At 37.4% G+C, this 19,555-nt stretch overlaps 1 protein-coding gene across 1 annotated transcript in view; it reads right to left on the minus strand.

Moving 5' to 3' along the window:
- CERKL (CERK like autophagy regulator) overlaps positions 1 to 19,555 on the minus strand; it is a 147,211-nt gene that overhangs the window by 88,764 nt on the left and 38,892 nt on the right. The window contains exon 2 of the mRNA XM_079924121.1: positions 14,798 to 15,040. Coding sequence (XP_079780247.1) covers positions 14,798 to 15,040 — 243 coding nt within the window. The remainder of the gene's footprint in view (positions 1 to 14,797; positions 15,041 to 19,555) is intronic.

Below are 19,555 nucleotides of genomic sequence, written 5' to 3' on the forward strand. Positions count from 1 at the left end.
CTGGTGCAACGTCACGCCACTCCAGCCTCTGCCGCTGCAGGCTCGCCCTGCATCCGTACCCCTCCCTCCCCCAGGGCCTGAGTGAGGCACAGCCAACGAAGCAGCTGCTCCTTTAACCCAGTATTGGCTGAGCGAAGAACACATGCCCTCAGACGATGTACACGCGGAGGTGGAGCCAAATCCAAAGCTGAACCCCAGGAGCTGTGTGAACAAAGAAGAGAAAGGGAAAGTCCTCCCAGCAGCCTCAGGAGCAGCAGATTAAATTGCCAGAGTCAACTTGATGTACCCTGCATCTGTGGAATACCTGAATAGACAACGAACCATCACAAACTGAGGAGGTAGACTTTGGGAGCAATGATATATATTTTTTTTTTCCCCTTTTTCTCTTTTTGTGAGTGTGTATGTGTATGCTTCTGTGTGTCATTTTGTCTGTATAGCTTTGATTTCACCATTTGTCCTAGGGTTCTGTCTGTCCATTTTTTTTCTTTGTTTTTTTTAGTATAGTTTTCATTGCTTGTTACGACTGATGAATTTGTTTTTTGGTTTGGTTGTTCTTTCTTTCTTTCTAATTACTTAAAAAAATTTTAATAATTATTTTTTGTTTTTTATTTTAATAACTTATTTAATTTTATTTTATCTTATCTTTTTCTTTCTTTCGTTTTTCTCCCTTTTATTCTGAGCCGTGTGGATGACAGGCTCTTGGTGCTCCAGCCAGGCGTCAGGACTGTGCCTCTGAGGTGGGAGAGCCAAGTTCAGGACATTGGTCCACCAGAGACCTCCAAGCTCCACGTAATATCAAATGGCAAAAATCTCCCAGAGATCTCCATCTCAACACCAAGACACAGCTCCACTCAACGATCAGCAAGCTACAGTGCTGAACATCCTATGACAAACAAGTAGCAAGACAGGAACACAACCCCACCCATTAGCAGAGAGGATGTCTAAAATCATAATAAGGTCACACACACCCCACAACACACAACCAGATGTGGACCTGCCCACCAGAAAGACAAGATCCAGCCTCATCCACCAGAACACAGGCACTAGTCCCCTTCACCAGGAAGCCTACACAAACCACTGAACCAACCTTAGTCACTGGGGACAGACACCAAAAACAAAGGGAACTATGAATCTGCAGACCCCGAACACAGGAAGTTAAGCAAGATGAGAAGACAAAGAAACACACAGCAGATGAAGGAGCAAGATAAAAACCCACCACACCTAACAAAGGAAGAGGAAATAGGCAGTCTACCTGAACAAGAATTCAGAATAATGATAGTAAAGATGATCCAAAATTTGGAAATAGAATGGAGGAAATACAAGAAATGTTTAACAAGGATCTAGAAAAACTAAAGAGCAGGCAAACAATCATGAACAACACAATAAATGAAATTAAAAATTCTCTAGAAGGGATAAATAGCAAAATAACTGAGGCAGAAGAACAGATAAGTGACCTGGAAGATAAAATAGTGGAAATAACTACTGCGGAGCAGAATAAAGAAAAAAGAATGAAAAGAATTGAGGACAGTCTCAGAGACCTCTGGGCCAATATTAAATGCACCAACATTTGAATTATAGGGGTCCCAGAAGAAGAAGAGAAAAAGAAAGGGACTGAGAAGATATTTGAAGAGCTTATAGTTGAAAACTTCCTTAATATGGGAAAGGAAATAGTTAATCACGTCCAGGAAGCACAGAGAGTCCCACACAGGATAAATCCAAGGAGAAACACGCCAAGACACATATTAATCAAACTGTCAAAAATTAAATACAAAGAACAAATATTAAAAGCAGCAAGGGAAAAACAACAAATAACATACAAGGGAATCCCCATAAGGTTAACAGCTGATCTTTCAGCAGAAACACTGCAAGCCAGAAGGGAGTGGCAGGACATATTTAAAGTGATGAAAGGGAAAAACCTACAACCAAGATTACTCTATCCAGCAAGGATCTCATTCAGATTTGATGGAGAAATTAAAACCTTTACAGACAAGCAAAAGCTAAGAGAATACAGCACAACCAAACCAGCTTTACAACAAATGTTAAAGGAACTTCTCTAGGCAGGAAACACAAGAGAAGGAAAAGACCTACAATAACAAACCCAAAACAATTAAGAAAATGGGAATAGGAACATACATATCTATAATTACCTTAAATGTAAATGGATTAAATGCTCCACCAAAAGACACAGACTGGATGAATGGATACAAAATGGGTATCCAATGGATACAAAAACAGGTATATATGCTGTCTACAAGAGACCCACTTCAGACCTAGGGACACATACAGACTGAAAGTGAGGGGATGGAAAAAGATATTCCATGCAAATGGAAATTTAAGAAAGCTGAAGTAGCAATTCTCATATCAGACAAACTACACTTTAAAACAAAGGCTATTACAAGAGACAAAGAAGGACACTACATAATGATCAAGGGATCAATGCAAGAAGAAAATATAACAATTGTAAATATTTATGCACCCAACATAGGAGCACCTCAATACATAAGGCAAATACTAACAGTCATAAAAAGGGAAATCAACAGTAACACAATCATAGTAGGGGACTTTAACACTGCACTGTCACCAATGGACAGATCATCCAAAATGAAAATAAATAAGGAAACACAAGCTTTAAATGATACATTAAACAAGGTGGACTTAATTGATATTTACAGGACATTCCATCCAGAAAAAACAGAATACACTTTCTTCTCAAGTGCTCATGGAACATTCCACACGAGAGATCATATCTTGGGTCACAAATCAAGCCTTGGTAAATTTAAGAAAATTGAAATCATGTCAAGTATCTTTTCTGACCACAACACTATGAGACTAGATATCAATTACAGGAAAAAAAATCTGTAAAAAATACAAACACATGGAGGCTAAACAATACACTGCTTAATAACCAAGAGATCACTGAAGAAATCAAAGAGGAAATCAAAGAATACGTAGAAACAAATGACAATGAAAACACAACGACCCAAAGCCTATGTGATGCAGCAAAAGCAGTTCTAAGAGGGCAGTTTATAGCAATACAATCCTACCTTAAGAAACAAGAAACATCTCAAATAAACAACATAACCTTAAACCTAAAGCAATTAGAGAAAGAAGAACAAAAAACTCCAAAGTTAGCAGAAGGAAAGAAATCATAAAGAACAGATCAGAATGAAAAAGAAATGAAGGAAATGATAGCAAAGCTCAATAAAACTAAAAGCTGGTTTGTTGAGAAGATAAAGAAAATTGATAAACCATTAGCCAGACTCAACAAGAAAAAAAGGAAGAAGACTCAAATCAGTAGAATTAGAAATGAAAAAGGGGAAGTAACAACTGACACTGCAGAAATACAAAAGATCATGAGAGATTACTACAAGCAACTCTATGCCAATAAAATGGACAACCTGGAAGAAATGGACAAATTCTCAGAAATGCACAACCTTCCGAGATTGAATCAGGAAGAAATAGAAAATATGAACAGACCAATCACAAGCACTGAAATTGAAACTGTGATTAAAAATCTTCCAACAAACAAAAGCTTAGGACCAGATGCCTTCACAGGTGAATTCTATCAAACATTTAGAGAAGAGCTAACACCTATCCTTCTCAAACTCTTCCAAAATATAGCAGAGGGAGGAACACTCCCAAACTCATTCTATGAGGCCACCATCACCCTGATACGAAAATCAGACAACAATGTCACAAAGAATGAAAACTACAGACCAATAACACTGATGAACATAGATGCAAAAATCCTCAACAAAATACTAGCAGAGAATTCAACAGCACATTAAAAGGATCATACACCATGACCAAGTGGGGTTTCTTCCAGGAATCCAAGGATTCTTCAATATATGCAAATCAATCAATGTAATAAAGCATATAAACAAATAGAAGGAGAAAAACCATATGATCATCTCAATAGATGCAGAGAAAGCTTTTGACAAAATTCAACACCCATTTATGATAAAAACCCTGTAGAAAGTAGGCACAGAGGGACCTTACCTCAACATAATAAAGGCCATATATGACAAACCTACAGTCAACATCATCCTCAATGATGAAACACTGAAACCATTTCCACTAAGATCAGGAACAAGACAAGGTAGCCCGCTCTCACCACTATAATTCAACATAGTTTTGGAAGTTTTAGCCACAGCAATCAGAGAAGAAAAGAAGTAAAAGGAATCCAAACTGGAAAAGAAGAAGTAAAGCTGTCACTGTTTGCAGCTGACATGATACTATACATAGAGTATCCTAAAGATGCTACCAGAAAACTATTAGAGCTAATCAATGAATTTGGTAAGGTTGCAGGATACAAAATTAATGCACAGAAATCTCTGGCATTCCTATACACTAATGATGAAAAATCTGAAAGTGAAATTAAGAAAACACTCCCATTTACCACTGCAACAAAAAGAATAAAATACCTAGAAATAAACCTACCTAAGGAGACAAAAGACCTGTATGCAGAAAACTATAAGACACTGATGAATGAAATTAAAGATGACACAAACAGATGGAGTGATATACCATGTTCTTGGATTGGAAGAGTCAACATTGTGAAAATGACTCTACTACCCAAAGCAATCTACAGATTCAATGCAATCCCTACCAAACTACCACTGGCATTTTTCACAGAACTAGGAAAAAAAATTTCACAATTTGTATGGAAACACGAAAGACACTGAATAGCCAAAGCAATCTTGAGAAAGAAAAACGGAGCTGGAGGAATCAGGCTCCCAGACTTCGGACTATACTACAAAGCTACAGTAATCAAGACAGTATGGTACTGGCACAAAAACAAATACAGATCAATGGAATAGGACAGAAAACCCAGAGATAAATCCACGCACCTATGGTCACCTTATCTTTGATAAGGAAGGCAAGAATATACAATGGAGAAAAGACAGCCTCTTCAATAATTGGTGCTGGGAAAACTGGACAGCTACATATAAAAGAATGAAATTAGAACACTCCCTAACACCATACTCAAAAATAAACTCAAAATGGATTAAGGACCTAAACGTAAGGCACACACTGTCAAACTCTTAGAGGAAAACATAGGCAGAACTCTATGACATAAATCACAGCAAGATCCTTTTTGTCCCACCTCCTAGAAAAATGGAAATAAAAACAAAAATGAACAAATGGGACCTAATGAAACTAAAGCTTTTTCACAGCAAAGGAAACCATAAACAAGACGAAAAGACAACCCTCAGAATGGGAGAAAATATTTGCAAATGAAGCAACTGACAAAGGATTAATCTCAAAAATTTACAAGTAGCTCATGAAGCTCAGTATCAAAAAACCAACCACCCAATCCAAAATGGGCAGAAGACCTATATAGACATTTCTCCAAAGAATATATACAGATTGCCAACAAACACATGAAAGAATGCTCAACATGATTAAGCATTAGAGAAATGCAAATCAAAACTACAATGCGGTATCATCTCACACTGGTCAGAATGGCCATCATCAAAAAATCTACAAACAATAAATGCTGGAGAGGGTGTGGAGAAAAGGGAACCGTTGTCTTGCACTGTTGGTGGGTATGTAAATTGATACAGCCACTATGGAGAACAGTATGGAGGTTCCTTAAAAAACTAAAAATAGGGCTTCCCTGGTGGCGCAGTGGTTGAGAGTCCGCCTGCCGATGCAGGGGACATGGGTTCGTGCCCTGGTCTGGGAGGATCCCACATGCCACAGAGCAGCTGGGCCCGTGAGCCATGGCCACTGAGCCTGCACGCCCAGAGCCTATGCTCTGCAACGGGAGAGGTCAGAACAGTGAGAGGCCTGCGTACCACAAAAACAAAAAACAAACAAAAAAAAAACTGAAAATAGAACTACCATATGACCCAGCATTCCCACTACTGGGCATATACCCTGAGAAAACCATAATTCAAAAAGAGTCATGTACCACAATGTTCATTGCAGCTCTATTTACAGTAGCCAGGACATGGAAGAAACCTAAGTGTCCATCGACAGATGAATGGATAAAGAAGATGTGGCACATATATACAATGGAATATTACTCAGCTATAAATGATACGAAACTGAGTTATCTGTAGTGAGGTGGATGGACATAGAGTCTGTCATATCGAGTGAAGTAAGTCAGAAAGAGAAAAGCAAATACCGTATGCTAACACATATATATGGAATCTAAAAAAAAAAAATGGTCATGAAGAACCTAGAAGCAGGACGGGAATAAAGATGCAGACCTACTAGAGAATGGACTTGAGGACACAGGGAGGGGGAAAGGTAAGCTGGGACAAAGTGAGAGAGTGGCATGGACATATATACACTACCAAATGTAAAATAGACAGCTAGTGGGAAGCAGTCACATAGCACAGGGAGATCAGCTCAGTACTTTGTGATCAGCTAGAAGGGTGGGATTGGGAGGGTGGGAGGGAAGGAGATGCAAGAGGGAAAAGATATGGGGATATATGTATAACTGATTCACTTTGTTATAAAACAGAAACTAACACACCATTGTAAAGCAATTATATTCCAATAAAAATGTTAAAAAAAAATTAAGGTTAAAAACAAGGTATTTAAAAAAACAGAAAAAGACACTTGCACCCCAATGTTCATTGAAGCACTATTTACAACAGCCAGGTCATGGAAGCAACCTAAATGACCATCGACAGACAAATGCATAAAGAAGATGTGGTATATATATACAATGGAATATTACTCAGCCATGAAAAGGAACGAACTTGGGTCATTTGTAGAGATGTGGATGCATCTAGAAACTGTCATACATAGTGAAGTATGTCAGAAAGAGAAATATCATATATTAACGCATATATGTGGAACACAGAAAATGGTACAGATGAACCGGTTTGCAGAGCAGAAATTAAGACACAGAAGTAGAAGACAAACATATGGACACCAAGGGGGCAAAGTGGCGGGGGGTGAGGGTGGTGGTGGTGGGATGAATTGGGAGATTGGGATTGACATGTATACACTGATGTGTATAAAATGGATTTCTAATAAGAAAATAAATAAACATTTTTTTAAAAAAAGTCTACAAACAATAAATCCTGGAGAGGGTGTGGAGAAAAAGGAACCCTCCTACACTGTTGGTGCAAATGTAAACTACTGTGGAGAACAGTATGGAGGTTCTTGAAAAAACTAAAAACAGAGCTACCATATGATCCTCCAATTTCACTCCTGGGCATATATCTGGAGAAAACCATAATCTGAAAAGATACATGCACCCCAATGCTCATAGCAGTAATATTTACAATAGCCAAGACATGGAAGCAACCTCAACGTCCATCAACAGATGAATGGATAAAGAAGAAGTGGTATATATATATATACACACACACATACACACACACAATGGAATATTACTCAGCCATAAAAAAAAGAATGAAATAATGCTCTTTGCAGTAATATGGATGGACCTAGAGATTATCATACTCAGTGAAGTAAGCCAGACAGAAAAAAATAAATATCATGATATCACTCATTTGTGGAATCTAAAAAAATATATGCAAATGAACTTATTCACAAAACATAAATAGACTTACAAACATAGAAAACAAACTTATGGTTACTAAAGAGGGGGTAAATTAGGATTTGGGGATTAAAGTATGCACACTACTATATATAAAATAGATAACCAACAAGGACCTACTGTATTACACAGGGAACTATACTAAATATCTTGTAATAACATGTAATGTAAGAGAAATTTTAAAAAGAATATATATAAAACTGAACCGCTTTGATGTATACCTGAACCTAACACAACACTGTAAATTTACCATATTTCAATAAAATTTTTTTAATTAAAAAATTTTTTTAAATGTTTAAGTGACATTCATATTTTAACGTCCAACTCAAATGCTCATCAACCAAAGTCTTGAATCATTTTTTTGGTGCTTCAAAGGAAAAACTACCCATACTTCAGACAAAATGTCCTTGCAGAAAATAATTTGTCCCTAGGGAGGCAGGTGTTGCTAACTCAAATACTGTACAACGAAATGTCTGAAGCTATCATACTTCTGATATATAACAAACGCTCATCTTAAGATAACCATTATACTGTTGATTTCCAGTTTATTTCTCCTTATAAGTACATCATCTGGCAGCACATCCTAGTAAAACTTCACATCATTATGTTCTCCTCCTAAGAAAAACTCTACCTGGTTCATGATAATATGAATCACGATACAGTTTGGATTTTTAAAAACCCCAAAACATATTTCACCATGAATTTCTTACATAAGACAACATGAATATTAAACAAAATATTGTTTAGAAGCCCTGGTTTTTACTATTGAGGAAAGGATCCTATGAAAACCATCATTATTATCACATGGCAATCAGATTCGACGTCTTTGGGAAACTAGGAAAACTTGCTCTTCTTAGGAATAAAAGCCAAATATTTATTTAAGTAATTTTTCTATTTTCTTTGTTTTTCAGAACTGAAAACCTGGAGGCTGTTCAACTAGAAGCTAAGAGCAAATTATATTACAAGGACAAAGTGTGTTTAATCAAAATGGTTCGTGAAGTTAGCATTTAAAAATGAAACAGAAAAATATGATAACAGAACTAACTCAGTCAAATATGGGCTAAAAATACCTTTGTCAGTTGTCTCTGGGTAACAATTAAATATTACAAATAAATTAGAAAAACCAAAATATAATCACAAAATTCAATGGTCTTATGATAAAAGGGTTCTTCATTTTTTTTTTCTTTTTACCATTCCTTCTATTTTAGTTCTGGCTTTTGTCTCCTCTGCCTATTTTAATGTATGAGTATCCCCCCAAGATTCTGTATTTAGCCCTTTGCTTTTTTTTTTTTTAACTAGGAAGGAAGTATACTACTTCCTTGCAGTCTTTCATCTATTCCCATCACATCAGCTCTTCTTCACCTCTTCATGCACTCCTCTCAAACTGCCAGCCTGCTGCACATCTCCAACAGATGTTATATATGCCAAATGTGTCTGCAACAGAACATCTTTCCTTCAAATCAACCAGTGTCCGGATTTCACTCTGTTTATGACTTTACCACTCTCCAAGTTACTTGGGCATAAGGCTTTAGATTTTTTTTTAATCTTTTTTTTTTTTTTTTTTTTTTGCAGTACGCGGGCCTCTCACTGTTGCGGCCTCTCCCGTTGCGGAGCACAGGCTCCGGACGCACGGGCTCAGTGGCCATGGCTCACGGGCCCAGCCGCTCCATGGCATGTGGGATCTTCCCGGACCGGGGCACGAACCCGTGTCCCCTGCATTGGCAGGCGGACTCTCAACCACTGTGCCACGAGGGAAGCCCTAAAATCTTTTTCTTCATTTCCACACCATTCCCCTAAGTCCTCCACTGAAGATCAACCAGTTCAACTCCTGAAAATCTTTCAGTTTTGAGTGGCCCTAAATGTCACCTTAGGGATACTTTGTTTTGTCCCCCTATATGGGATACCTGTCAGAAAGCCTATGAATATGCTTTAAAGCATAGATTATAGTACCTAGAGAAAAGGTTGGTTGAGGGTGCAGAGAAGCTTGCAATTCACCATTTCCAGGAAACTCAAATATGCAGAGACTGGATCACACACCCTAATTGAATAAAAGTTAATGCATCTAGTGTACACACATGCTATCTTTAAAGGTTGTGCATGTTTATCTTTGCATCACAGGTATAAAAAAAAGCAGAAGAGACTACGTTAAATGACTTTCACCACAATGACTACATATTAGGCTTATCAGTGACTACATTTCAGCCTTAATTTTTTAAGATTTAAATTTCTGATTCAATGATCAATGGTGATGTTCCCTACTGAATTTTTCATATCTTCATTGTGGCCCTTAACACATTTATAATACGAGTTTTCTTGTCTGTCTCCTAGGGCAAGAGTGCTCTATACAGGATTACATTTCATTCTTTTTTGTATTTCCAGCACTTAACACAGTGCCTGATCCAAAATGTGTGTTGGATGAATTAACTTATATTGACTATTAGTCAATAAAGTTATGGTGACTTTTCTATTACTAAGAATAAAAAAGATACTGTGCTCAACTGTGTTATTAAAAATTGGAATGTAAAAGGAGTTAATTTTTTTCCAAATAAATATAGAAACAGTTCTAAGACTCCTTTTTTATACTCATAAACCCTTTTTAATCTGGCTACTCTTTGTCAATGTCTTGAAACTTCAAGTATCAATATTTGAGAGTTGGCTTCATCCTCCTTTTAGTACTGCCAATTTGGTCTTTCCTCAAAAATTCATCAAATCTTATTCATTGCTCCAGTTCAAAATATAAATGTGCATATTTGAAAATTTAATATCCAAATATTCTCAAATTATAATTGTTAGACTAATCTCACTAAAAGACCAACTAGTTGAGGCTTTTAATACCTTCTTCATGTTTGTCTTAATAGAAGAATAAAGGAGAAAAAGATGTAAAAGCTTACAGGAAAAAAATCCATTTGCTGATTAAAGACAATATTCAAAATCAATGGAAAAATATATTTTTTTTTAATTCACTGTTTTGCCACAGAACCAGTTAAAGCAAGATCTTTGGACTTAAAATAGTAATGTCTAGGGCTTCCCTGGTGGCGCAGTGGTTGAGAGTCCACCTGCCGATGCAGGGGACACGGGTTCGTGCCCCGGTCCGGTAGGATCCCACATGCCGCGGAGTGGCTAGGCCCATGAGCCATGGCCGCTGAGCCTGCACGTCCGGAGCCTGTGCTCCGTAACGGGAGAGGCCACAACAGTGAGAGGCCCGTGTACCGCAAAAAAAAAAAAAAAAAAAAAAATAGTAATGTCTAAAATTCAAATGTAGGGCATTTATAGTTTTGTGATGTAAACTTCTCTCATCCCCTGAACTTACGTCAGGTCTATTGCAAACACTAATTCCTTGGTTGGGGACTGTCAAAAAATTTTTTTGGAAACCAGCAATCACTATCTGCCAAACCTGATGCAGTATATACGGTACAGAATAGGGACAATGGATGTGAGATACAAAGATAATCCACAAAGAGACCCGACTCTGTGGAAATAAGAACAAAAGAGGACCAGGAAGAAGTGAATAATCAACTTCATCCCAAAAAGAGTGGGAAAGACACAGGCCACCTCTATTTATGGAAAGAGCCTCGAGCCAATTGTATTTGACTCTCAGACAATAGGCATTTTAATAAACACCTGGATTACCTAGCTTTGAAAGTAAAAGAAATATGAACAAAAACGCTCTAAGATTACAAACTTAAGAAAGGAAGTGTCAGTATTATGCAGCATTTGGCAGAGATCTTTGGAGCTTGAGCGTGCATTTGCGTACGATGAAACTGACCCAGAACTGCCTTTGTGAGGCATGGGGTTGAGGAGTTGGCTCCTCCTATAGGACCTACTGAGTCTACTGAGAGGCAGAAATGGAACAGCCATTCATTCAGACCATCCTGATTCGGTTCCTTCATTTTTATTAGATGATTTCAAACCTGTTTTGTTTGTTTGCATTGGTGGATTTCAAGTCAATCTATTTGCTTTTAATCAGCAAAATCGCTCTGTCCTCCAGGACCATGGCAGAGAATATGACCTCATATATTTCACTACCTCCAACTGTTATCAAAATCAAAGGTACAAAAAGTAACATTCCCAAAGGACGATAGCTTAAAAAGTATGTACTTTATTCATCTCTATAATTGCCTAGATTTTAATCCTGGATCAAACCAAAACGTCATTCATTAAACTGAAAAAATATGTGGACAGTATTTTTGTGGTGTGTGTGTGTTTGGACAAGTTGCTCTACTCCAATAAAATTGCTTTTACGGAACTGGGCTTTCTTGTGATGCCCTCTGCTTACTTGCTTTTGGTCTTATGGGTGAGATATATTGCGGAAGTTGTCTCTCACATCACTCAGCCAGCCCTTCATAAGCCCCTGGGGAGACTTCCTCAGACCGTCAATGCAAGGAAGAACTTTGCCTCTCCTAATCAAATGACACATTCTTATTTTATAGACCATTCAAGTCCCACGAATACCTGCCCATCTAAGGAAATTTATTCAATTAAGTTTTCATTTTCATTTTAACTTCTTTTATCTCTTCTCAAATGAATTTAAAATAAGAACACTGTAAAAGACTCACCATTAAAGTGGAATACTTATATATATATATATATATATTTTTTTTTTTTTTTTCCTGTATGTTTCCAGAGAGATGAACCAAACTACAGCCTCTGTAGTTTCCTGTCTTCTTAAAACAATCAGGTCTCCTTGAAGGGACCACTTAGTAACAGTTCTCCTAGCTCTAATATTTCCCTTCACCTCATCTTTTGTGCATAAAATCGTATCAGTTGGCTGCCCTTGACCAACTTGGGTCCTCAGTCTTCTTGGTCAATGATTCCTGGCCTGAAAATTTCTAACCTCGCCATGTGCCTGCTCTTTGTCTGGCACCCATCTCTGTCCTGAGTCATCTTACCCCAAGCTGTGCATCAACTACACCAGCTGCCTCTACCTTGATCAATCTGGCAAACAGGAAGAAATGGCCAAAACAAAAAACGAAAAAAAAGAAAGCAAGACTTACAAGTTTATGAGAAGAAAAAAGTCCTAAAACTCAGTTTGATTATACTTGACCTAGATACCTTTAGAAATCCAATTTGCTTTATATGTCTATTCATGCACTTTATTTAAAATGTAAAATATAAATGCCATTCAGAAATTTTAGATACAACTGAATTCAAAAGGAGATAATATTCTAGTAAATGCTCTCTTTTCTCTGGATATTACCTTCAGAAAAATCTACCCTGAAATATAGACAATTTAAATATTATCTTCAAAAAACTGTTATCCTCACTGGACAGCCATGTGTACATCAATGAAGTTAGAACACTCTCTCACACCATACACAAAATATAAACTCAAATGGCTTAAAGACTTAAATATGAGACATGACACCATGAAACTCCTAGAAGAGAACATAGGCAAAACATTCGCTGACATAAATAGCACTGATGTTTTCTTAGGTCAGTCTCCCAAGGCAATGTAAATAAAAGCAAAAATAAACAAATGAGACCTATAAATCAAACTTATAAGATTTGTAGAGCAAAGGAAACCATAAACAAAAACAAAAGACAACCTATAGACTGGGAGAGAATTGCAAATGATGTGACTGACAAGGGCTTAATTTCCAAAATATACAAACAGTGCATACAACTCAATTTCAAAAAACAAACAATGGACAGAAGACGTAAACAGACATTTCTCCAAAGAAGACATGCAGATGGACAACAGGCACATGAAAAGATGCTCACCATCACTAATTATTAGAGAACGGCAAATCAAAACTACAATGAGGTATCACCCCACACCAGTCAGAATGGCCATCATCAAAAAGTCTACAAATAATAAATGCTGGAGAGGATGTGGAGAAAAGGGAACCCTCTTGCACTGTTGGTGGGAATGTAAATTGGTGCAGCCACTATGGAGAACAGTGTGGAGGGTCCTCAAAAAACTACAAATAGTTACTGTCTGATCCAGCAATGCCACTCCTGAGCATATACTTGGAAAAGATGAAAACTTTAATTCAAAAAGATACATGCACCCCAACATTCATGGAGGCACTTTTTACAATAGCCAGGACATGGAAGCACCCTAAGTGTCCATCCACAGATGAATGGATAAAGAAGATGTGATACACACACACACACACAATGGAATATTAGTCAGCCATAAAAAAGAATGAAATAATGCCATTTTCAGCAACATGTATGTAGAGATTATCATACTAAGTGAAGTAAGTCAGACAGAGAAAGATAAATATTATGATATCACTTTTATGTGGAATCTAAAAAATAGTACAGATGAACTTATTTAAAAAACCCAAACTCACAGACATAGAAAACAAACTTATGGTTACCAAAGGGGAAGGGGGGGAGGGATAAATTGGGAGTATGGGATTAACAGATGCACGCTACCATATATAAAACAGATAAACAACAAGAATTTACTGTATAACACAGGGAACTGTATTCAATATCTTGTAATAAACTGTAACAGAAAAGAATAGAAAAAAAGGAATATACATATATACACACACACACACACACATACATATATATATGTATAACCAAATCACACTGCTGTACACCTGAAACTAACACAATATTGTAAATCAACTATACTCCAATTTAAAAAAAACTGTTATTCTCAAGCCATCCAGTACATATATGCACTTGCCATCAATGTGTAGGTGGAAGAAAAGCAAATTCCAATATAAGCTCAAAAGAAACATTAATAGAAAAATAACAAGTGAAAAAAAATATTTAAGAATTGTTTTATTTCAGATGATCAAAGTTTCTTTAAGGAAGAGGTCATTCAACAGTTATTTCCTAAGTCATTCTATAAGGTCAGCATCACCTTGATAGCAAAGTCAGAAAAAAGATAATAAAAGCAGAAAAGAAAACTACACACAGATATTTCTCACAAATATCAATGTTAAAATCCTCAACAAAATACTAGCAAACCAAATTCAGTAAAATATTAAAAGAATTATATACCATGACCATGTGGGATTTATTCCTGGAATGCAAGGATGGTTCAACATATGAAAATCAATCAATGTAATACACCACATTAATAGAATGAAAGGAAAAAGCCATATGATTATTTCAATTGATGTAGAAAAAGCATGTGACCAAATTCAACACCTTTCATGATAAAAACACTTAACAAACTAACAACAGAAGCAAATGACCTCAACATAATCAAGGGTTACTGTACTGATAAATACAGTGTCATGTTTAGATTAATAACCTACGTCAAGGAAACTAGACTCATTAAAAATCTCCACAAGGAGTACTTACCTGCCAAAATTTTCTTGAACTGTCTAAACCATACGTCACAGTGGTCTTCACTTAAATTAATAAGATCAAGTGTAGAATCCTTTAATTTATTTTGTTCCTTTTTCAAACATATGAAGAGTGTGATTCCTAATAAAGTACCACTTCTCTGCTGTTTAACTGAATAACGCCGTTTCAGTTTGACAGAGAATATGTCTTTGAGTTCAATAAATTCTTCTTTATGTAGAAAATTATACTTGGAATCACCTGAAAAGAAATTAAATTTTCTAATCAAAACCACTGTGTCTATATCTTATATGTATGAATAATAAATAGTGAAAACCCACAAAATCATTATCATCTGTTATTTTACTGATTATGCTTTATGTCAAGTCCTGTATGAGATGGGTGGGGATAAAAAAAGAAAAATTGGGTCTATTTTCCCATAAATAGAAGAAGTGGAAGGGAGTCCCTGCCACACAAGGCCTAGGACATTCAGAATCTGAGAATATTCAATGTATGAAGAATTCCAGGAACATAAACAAAGCAACATTTCAATAATAATAAGTGAGTATCATGCAAGAGGCTTCCTGGTACTTACAAGGACAGAGTAAAGTAACGGAAAGAAGAGAATTCACTAACAGAAGTGAGTTTATGACAGGTTGTTGAAGGCAACATGTAAAGGAAAGAAAATTTACATTCTAGGGAAAGTAACACATATGCAAAAAGGAAACAGAGCAAGATTACTGTGAGCAGAAAGCATTATGAATGCCTGCTATTCTAAAAAGAAAGATGCACCTGAATCTTACTATAGTCAGACTTTATTTTATAGTGGCATGAAATTTTACTGGTTATGTTTAAACACAGGTCAGAAAACACCTGTTGTTGTGATAATGGACTTTTTCAACTGACTCTCAAAGTAGAAGTGTTTTATACTTTAAAAATAGTACTTTCAAAACTTCCACTCTGGCCCACATGGAATCACAGGGAATGCTTTTACCTTCTGCCTGAAACGACTAAAAGAGCACACCAGAGAAAGGAAACATCAGTTTCAGACATGGGACATTAGGTAGCACGGGACAGTGATTCCTGAGAGGGGGAAAACAAAGAAGCCATATGATTACAAGCCGACTGTCCCAGGCCACAGGGAGCGGAACCCTGGTGGAGTCTGGTTGTCTCCCTGAGTTGAGGAGGACTGAGGAGCCAGGAAAGCCAAGATGACTTAGAGTTCACTTGGAAAATTATTATAAAAAGAAAGAGAACTCTATAGATCTTCCCCCTGAATCTTCAGCTGAGCATGGATCTGTATATGTGTGAGGCCAGGGAAAGAATTACCCAAAGGATTAGAGAGAACAACACTCAGAGATCACACAGGTGTTTCCACCAGCCAAAGTGGAAAAATAATGAAATTCGTGGGACTTTGGGGAGAGCACTTAAAAAAGTATTGTCTCGTTAGTGAGCTGACCAAAGGCTGCTCTGATTCCACCTAACAAAGCTTAAGAGCAACCCTCAAAAGGATTCAAGTGTTTCCAAGTAACTTAACATCCTAGAACAAAGCTCAAGAGTATTTACTGGAGCTGCAATGAACATTTTGGTACATGACTCTTTTTGAATTATGGTTTTCTCAGGGTATATGCCCAGTAGTGGGATTGCTGGGTCATATGGTAGTTCTATTTTTAGTTTCTTAAGGAATCTCCATACTCTTCTCCATAGTGGCTGCATCAATTTACATTCCCACCAACAGTGCAAGAGGGTTCCCTTTTCTCCCCACCCTCTCCAGCATTTACTGTTTGTAGATTTTTTGATGATGGCCATTCTGACCGGTGTCAGATGATATCTCATTGTAGTTTTGATTTGCATTTCTCTAATGATTAATGATGTTGAGCATTCTTTCATGTGTTTGTTGGCAATCTGTATATTTTCTTTGGAGAAATGTCTGTTTAGGTCTTCTGCCCATTTTTGGATTGGGTTGTTTGTTTTTTTGATATCGAGCTGCATGAGTTGCTTGTATGTTTTGGAGATTAATCCTTTGTCAGTTGCAGGACATGGAAGCAACCTAAGTGTCCATCAACAGATGAATGGATAAAGAAGATGTGGCACATATATACAATGGAATATTACTCATCCATAAAAAGGAACGAAACTGAGTTATTTGTAGTGAGGTGGATGGACCTAGAGTCTGTCATACAGAGTGAAGTAAGTCAGAAAGAGAAAAACAAATACTGTATGCTAATACATATATATGGAATCTAAAAAAAAAAAAAGTAGAAAATGGTCAGAAAAACCGAGGGGCAAGACGGGAATAAAGATGCAGACCTACTAGAGAATGGACTTGAGGATATGGGGAAGGGGAAGTTAAGCTGTGACAAAGTGAGAGAGTGGCATGGACATATATACACTACCAAACGTAAAACAGATAGCTAGTGGGAAGCAGCCGCATAGCACAGGGAGATCAGCTCGGTGCTTTGTGACCACCTAGAGGGATGGGATAGGGACGGAGGGAGATGCAAGAGGGAAGAGATATGGGGACATATGTGTATGTATAACTGATTCACTTTGTTATAAAGCAGAAACTGACACACCATTATACTCTAATAAAGATGTTAAAAAAGAAAAAAAGAAAAGCATTTACAGGAATACGAAAATATTTAGCAACTCTAAATGGTAAAATTCACAATTGCTCTCATTCAATCACAAATCACTACACATGTAAAAAGGCAGAAAAATACCAGCCAAGATAAGAGACAAAGAAATCAATAGAAACAGATGTAGAAATGGTACCAGCGCTAAAATAGCCCCAGGAAGCAGAGGCCCTCTCTCAGCTTTCTTAGGCCTTAAGCAGGCATAAAGATATTCTCAGACTGGAGCAAAAATTTTCAGGTGATTTAAGTTCTTTCTCTGCATTCTCAGGGAGTTTGGGGGCCTTTCCCAACCATTCAGCAAACAGCCCAATTGCTCCCAAAGCACATGTACCACTGAAAAAGAAACAAAGACAAGTTCTTCTCTCGGTGCTTATGGCAGTGGGATAGGGTGAACCCACAGGCAAATTTTCAGGCCTGTCATTTCCTCAGAAAGCTCAAGCTTCAGGTCTGCGTACCGTCTACTTCTATTGTCACCCGGTGACCTGAGAATCAATACCCTCAAAGTATCACTTCAATGGGAAACATTTATATATTCTAGAAAATAAAACAGCCATCACTATTACTACAATCATCACTTAATCAACAGAGTGAAAATAATGTATCATCAGAAGCCAAAATGTCCCACGTGCCTTCATGAACAGAGTGAGTCAACCCACCCACTCTTCTGTAAGTACTAATGGATTAACTCATGTTGGTAAGATTGACTTTTCTCTAGTTCAACGGCTCTCAATCTCTTTGGTCTCAGAGCCCATTTACATTCTTAAAGACTGAGGGCCCCAAATAGCTTTTGTTTATGGAGGTTATATCTATTGATATTTACCATATTAGACATCAAAACAGAGACTTTTTTAAACACAAGAATACAAAGCACACACTGTATTAGCCATCAGGGCAAATATGTCACCACATATCTCAGCCTCTGGAAAACTCAACTGTACCCTCGAGACAGAATAAGAGTGCAAATAACAAATAACTTCTTAATAAAATTATGAAAATAGCTTTGATCTCCCAAACTCCCTGAGAGGGTCCTAGAACACATTTTGAAAATGCAGCTGTAGCATATTTTAGATTGTTTGTTCCCTTTGACCATATAATAAAGTTAGGACCTTTTATAGACTCAATTTTTCAATTAATTAAAATTCTTGTTTCCACTTGAATACTCCAAATTGGTACAGAATGACCAGTGAGAGTTCCTCCCATCTGCCTCCTTTGTTACAATATCTCAATAGCTTTGAAAATAACCTTTCTTTCTTATAACAGCATAGTGTTTCAAGCTCATCTGGATTCCTCAAGGAGCCTGGTTCCTTCTCAGGAAGAATATCTTAGAAACTAAAGCTGGACAGTACGTGTTATATATGAGGGAAACCAAGCTCTTTCACAGTAAATCATCATTAAGATATCTGCAGCTGGTGGGCTTAGTACAAGTTATTTGCACTTGTTGAGCAGGTAGGCATATGGCCAGGGTCTCTAGAACAATTGGGAGGGGCCAGGGAGAGCTTACATCCTTCCACTACCGTCAAGAATGGAATCGGGGCTTCCCTGGTGGCGCAGTGGTTGAGAATCCGCCTGCCGATGCAGGGGACGCGGGTTCGTGCCCCGGTACGGGAAGATCCCACATGCCGCGGAGCGGCTGGGCCCGTGGGCCATGGCCGCTAAGCCTGCGCGTCCGGAGCCTGTGCTCCGCAACGGGAGGGGCCACAGCAGTGAGAGGCCCGCGTACCACAAAAAAAAAAAAAAAAAAAAGAATGGAATGAAGCAGGCTTTCAAAGGTCCCGACAAATCCTCACCCTGTGGTATGTACTGTCTGTATGGCAAATGATACCTTGTGAAGTGTAAAGAAACTGGCCTCCCATATACGGGTGCTACTGGGTGTCTGCTTCATAAGCTAAATGTTATAGACAGGTCATAGCACTTCCCTACCCTAAAGGAATTTATATTCTTGATTATATCTGCGAGTACTTTTCCAAAAATCAGTTAAACAATCAATAAAGTTGAACATCTTTTATTTTTCATTTGTATTTCTTAAAAGAGTTGCCTCTACAAATGCATTTCCCTATTTCTATTTGGTTGCTTGTCTATTTCTTCTAATTTGTAGGAGTCCTTCAAATATTCTTGAAATTAATCCTTTATTATATATGCA

This window comes from Stenella coeruleoalba (genome assembly GCF_951394435.1).
Source record: "Stenella coeruleoalba genome assembly, chromosome: 6".
Taxonomy (NCBI): domain Eukaryota; kingdom Metazoa; phylum Chordata; class Mammalia; order Artiodactyla; family Delphinidae; genus Stenella; species Stenella coeruleoalba.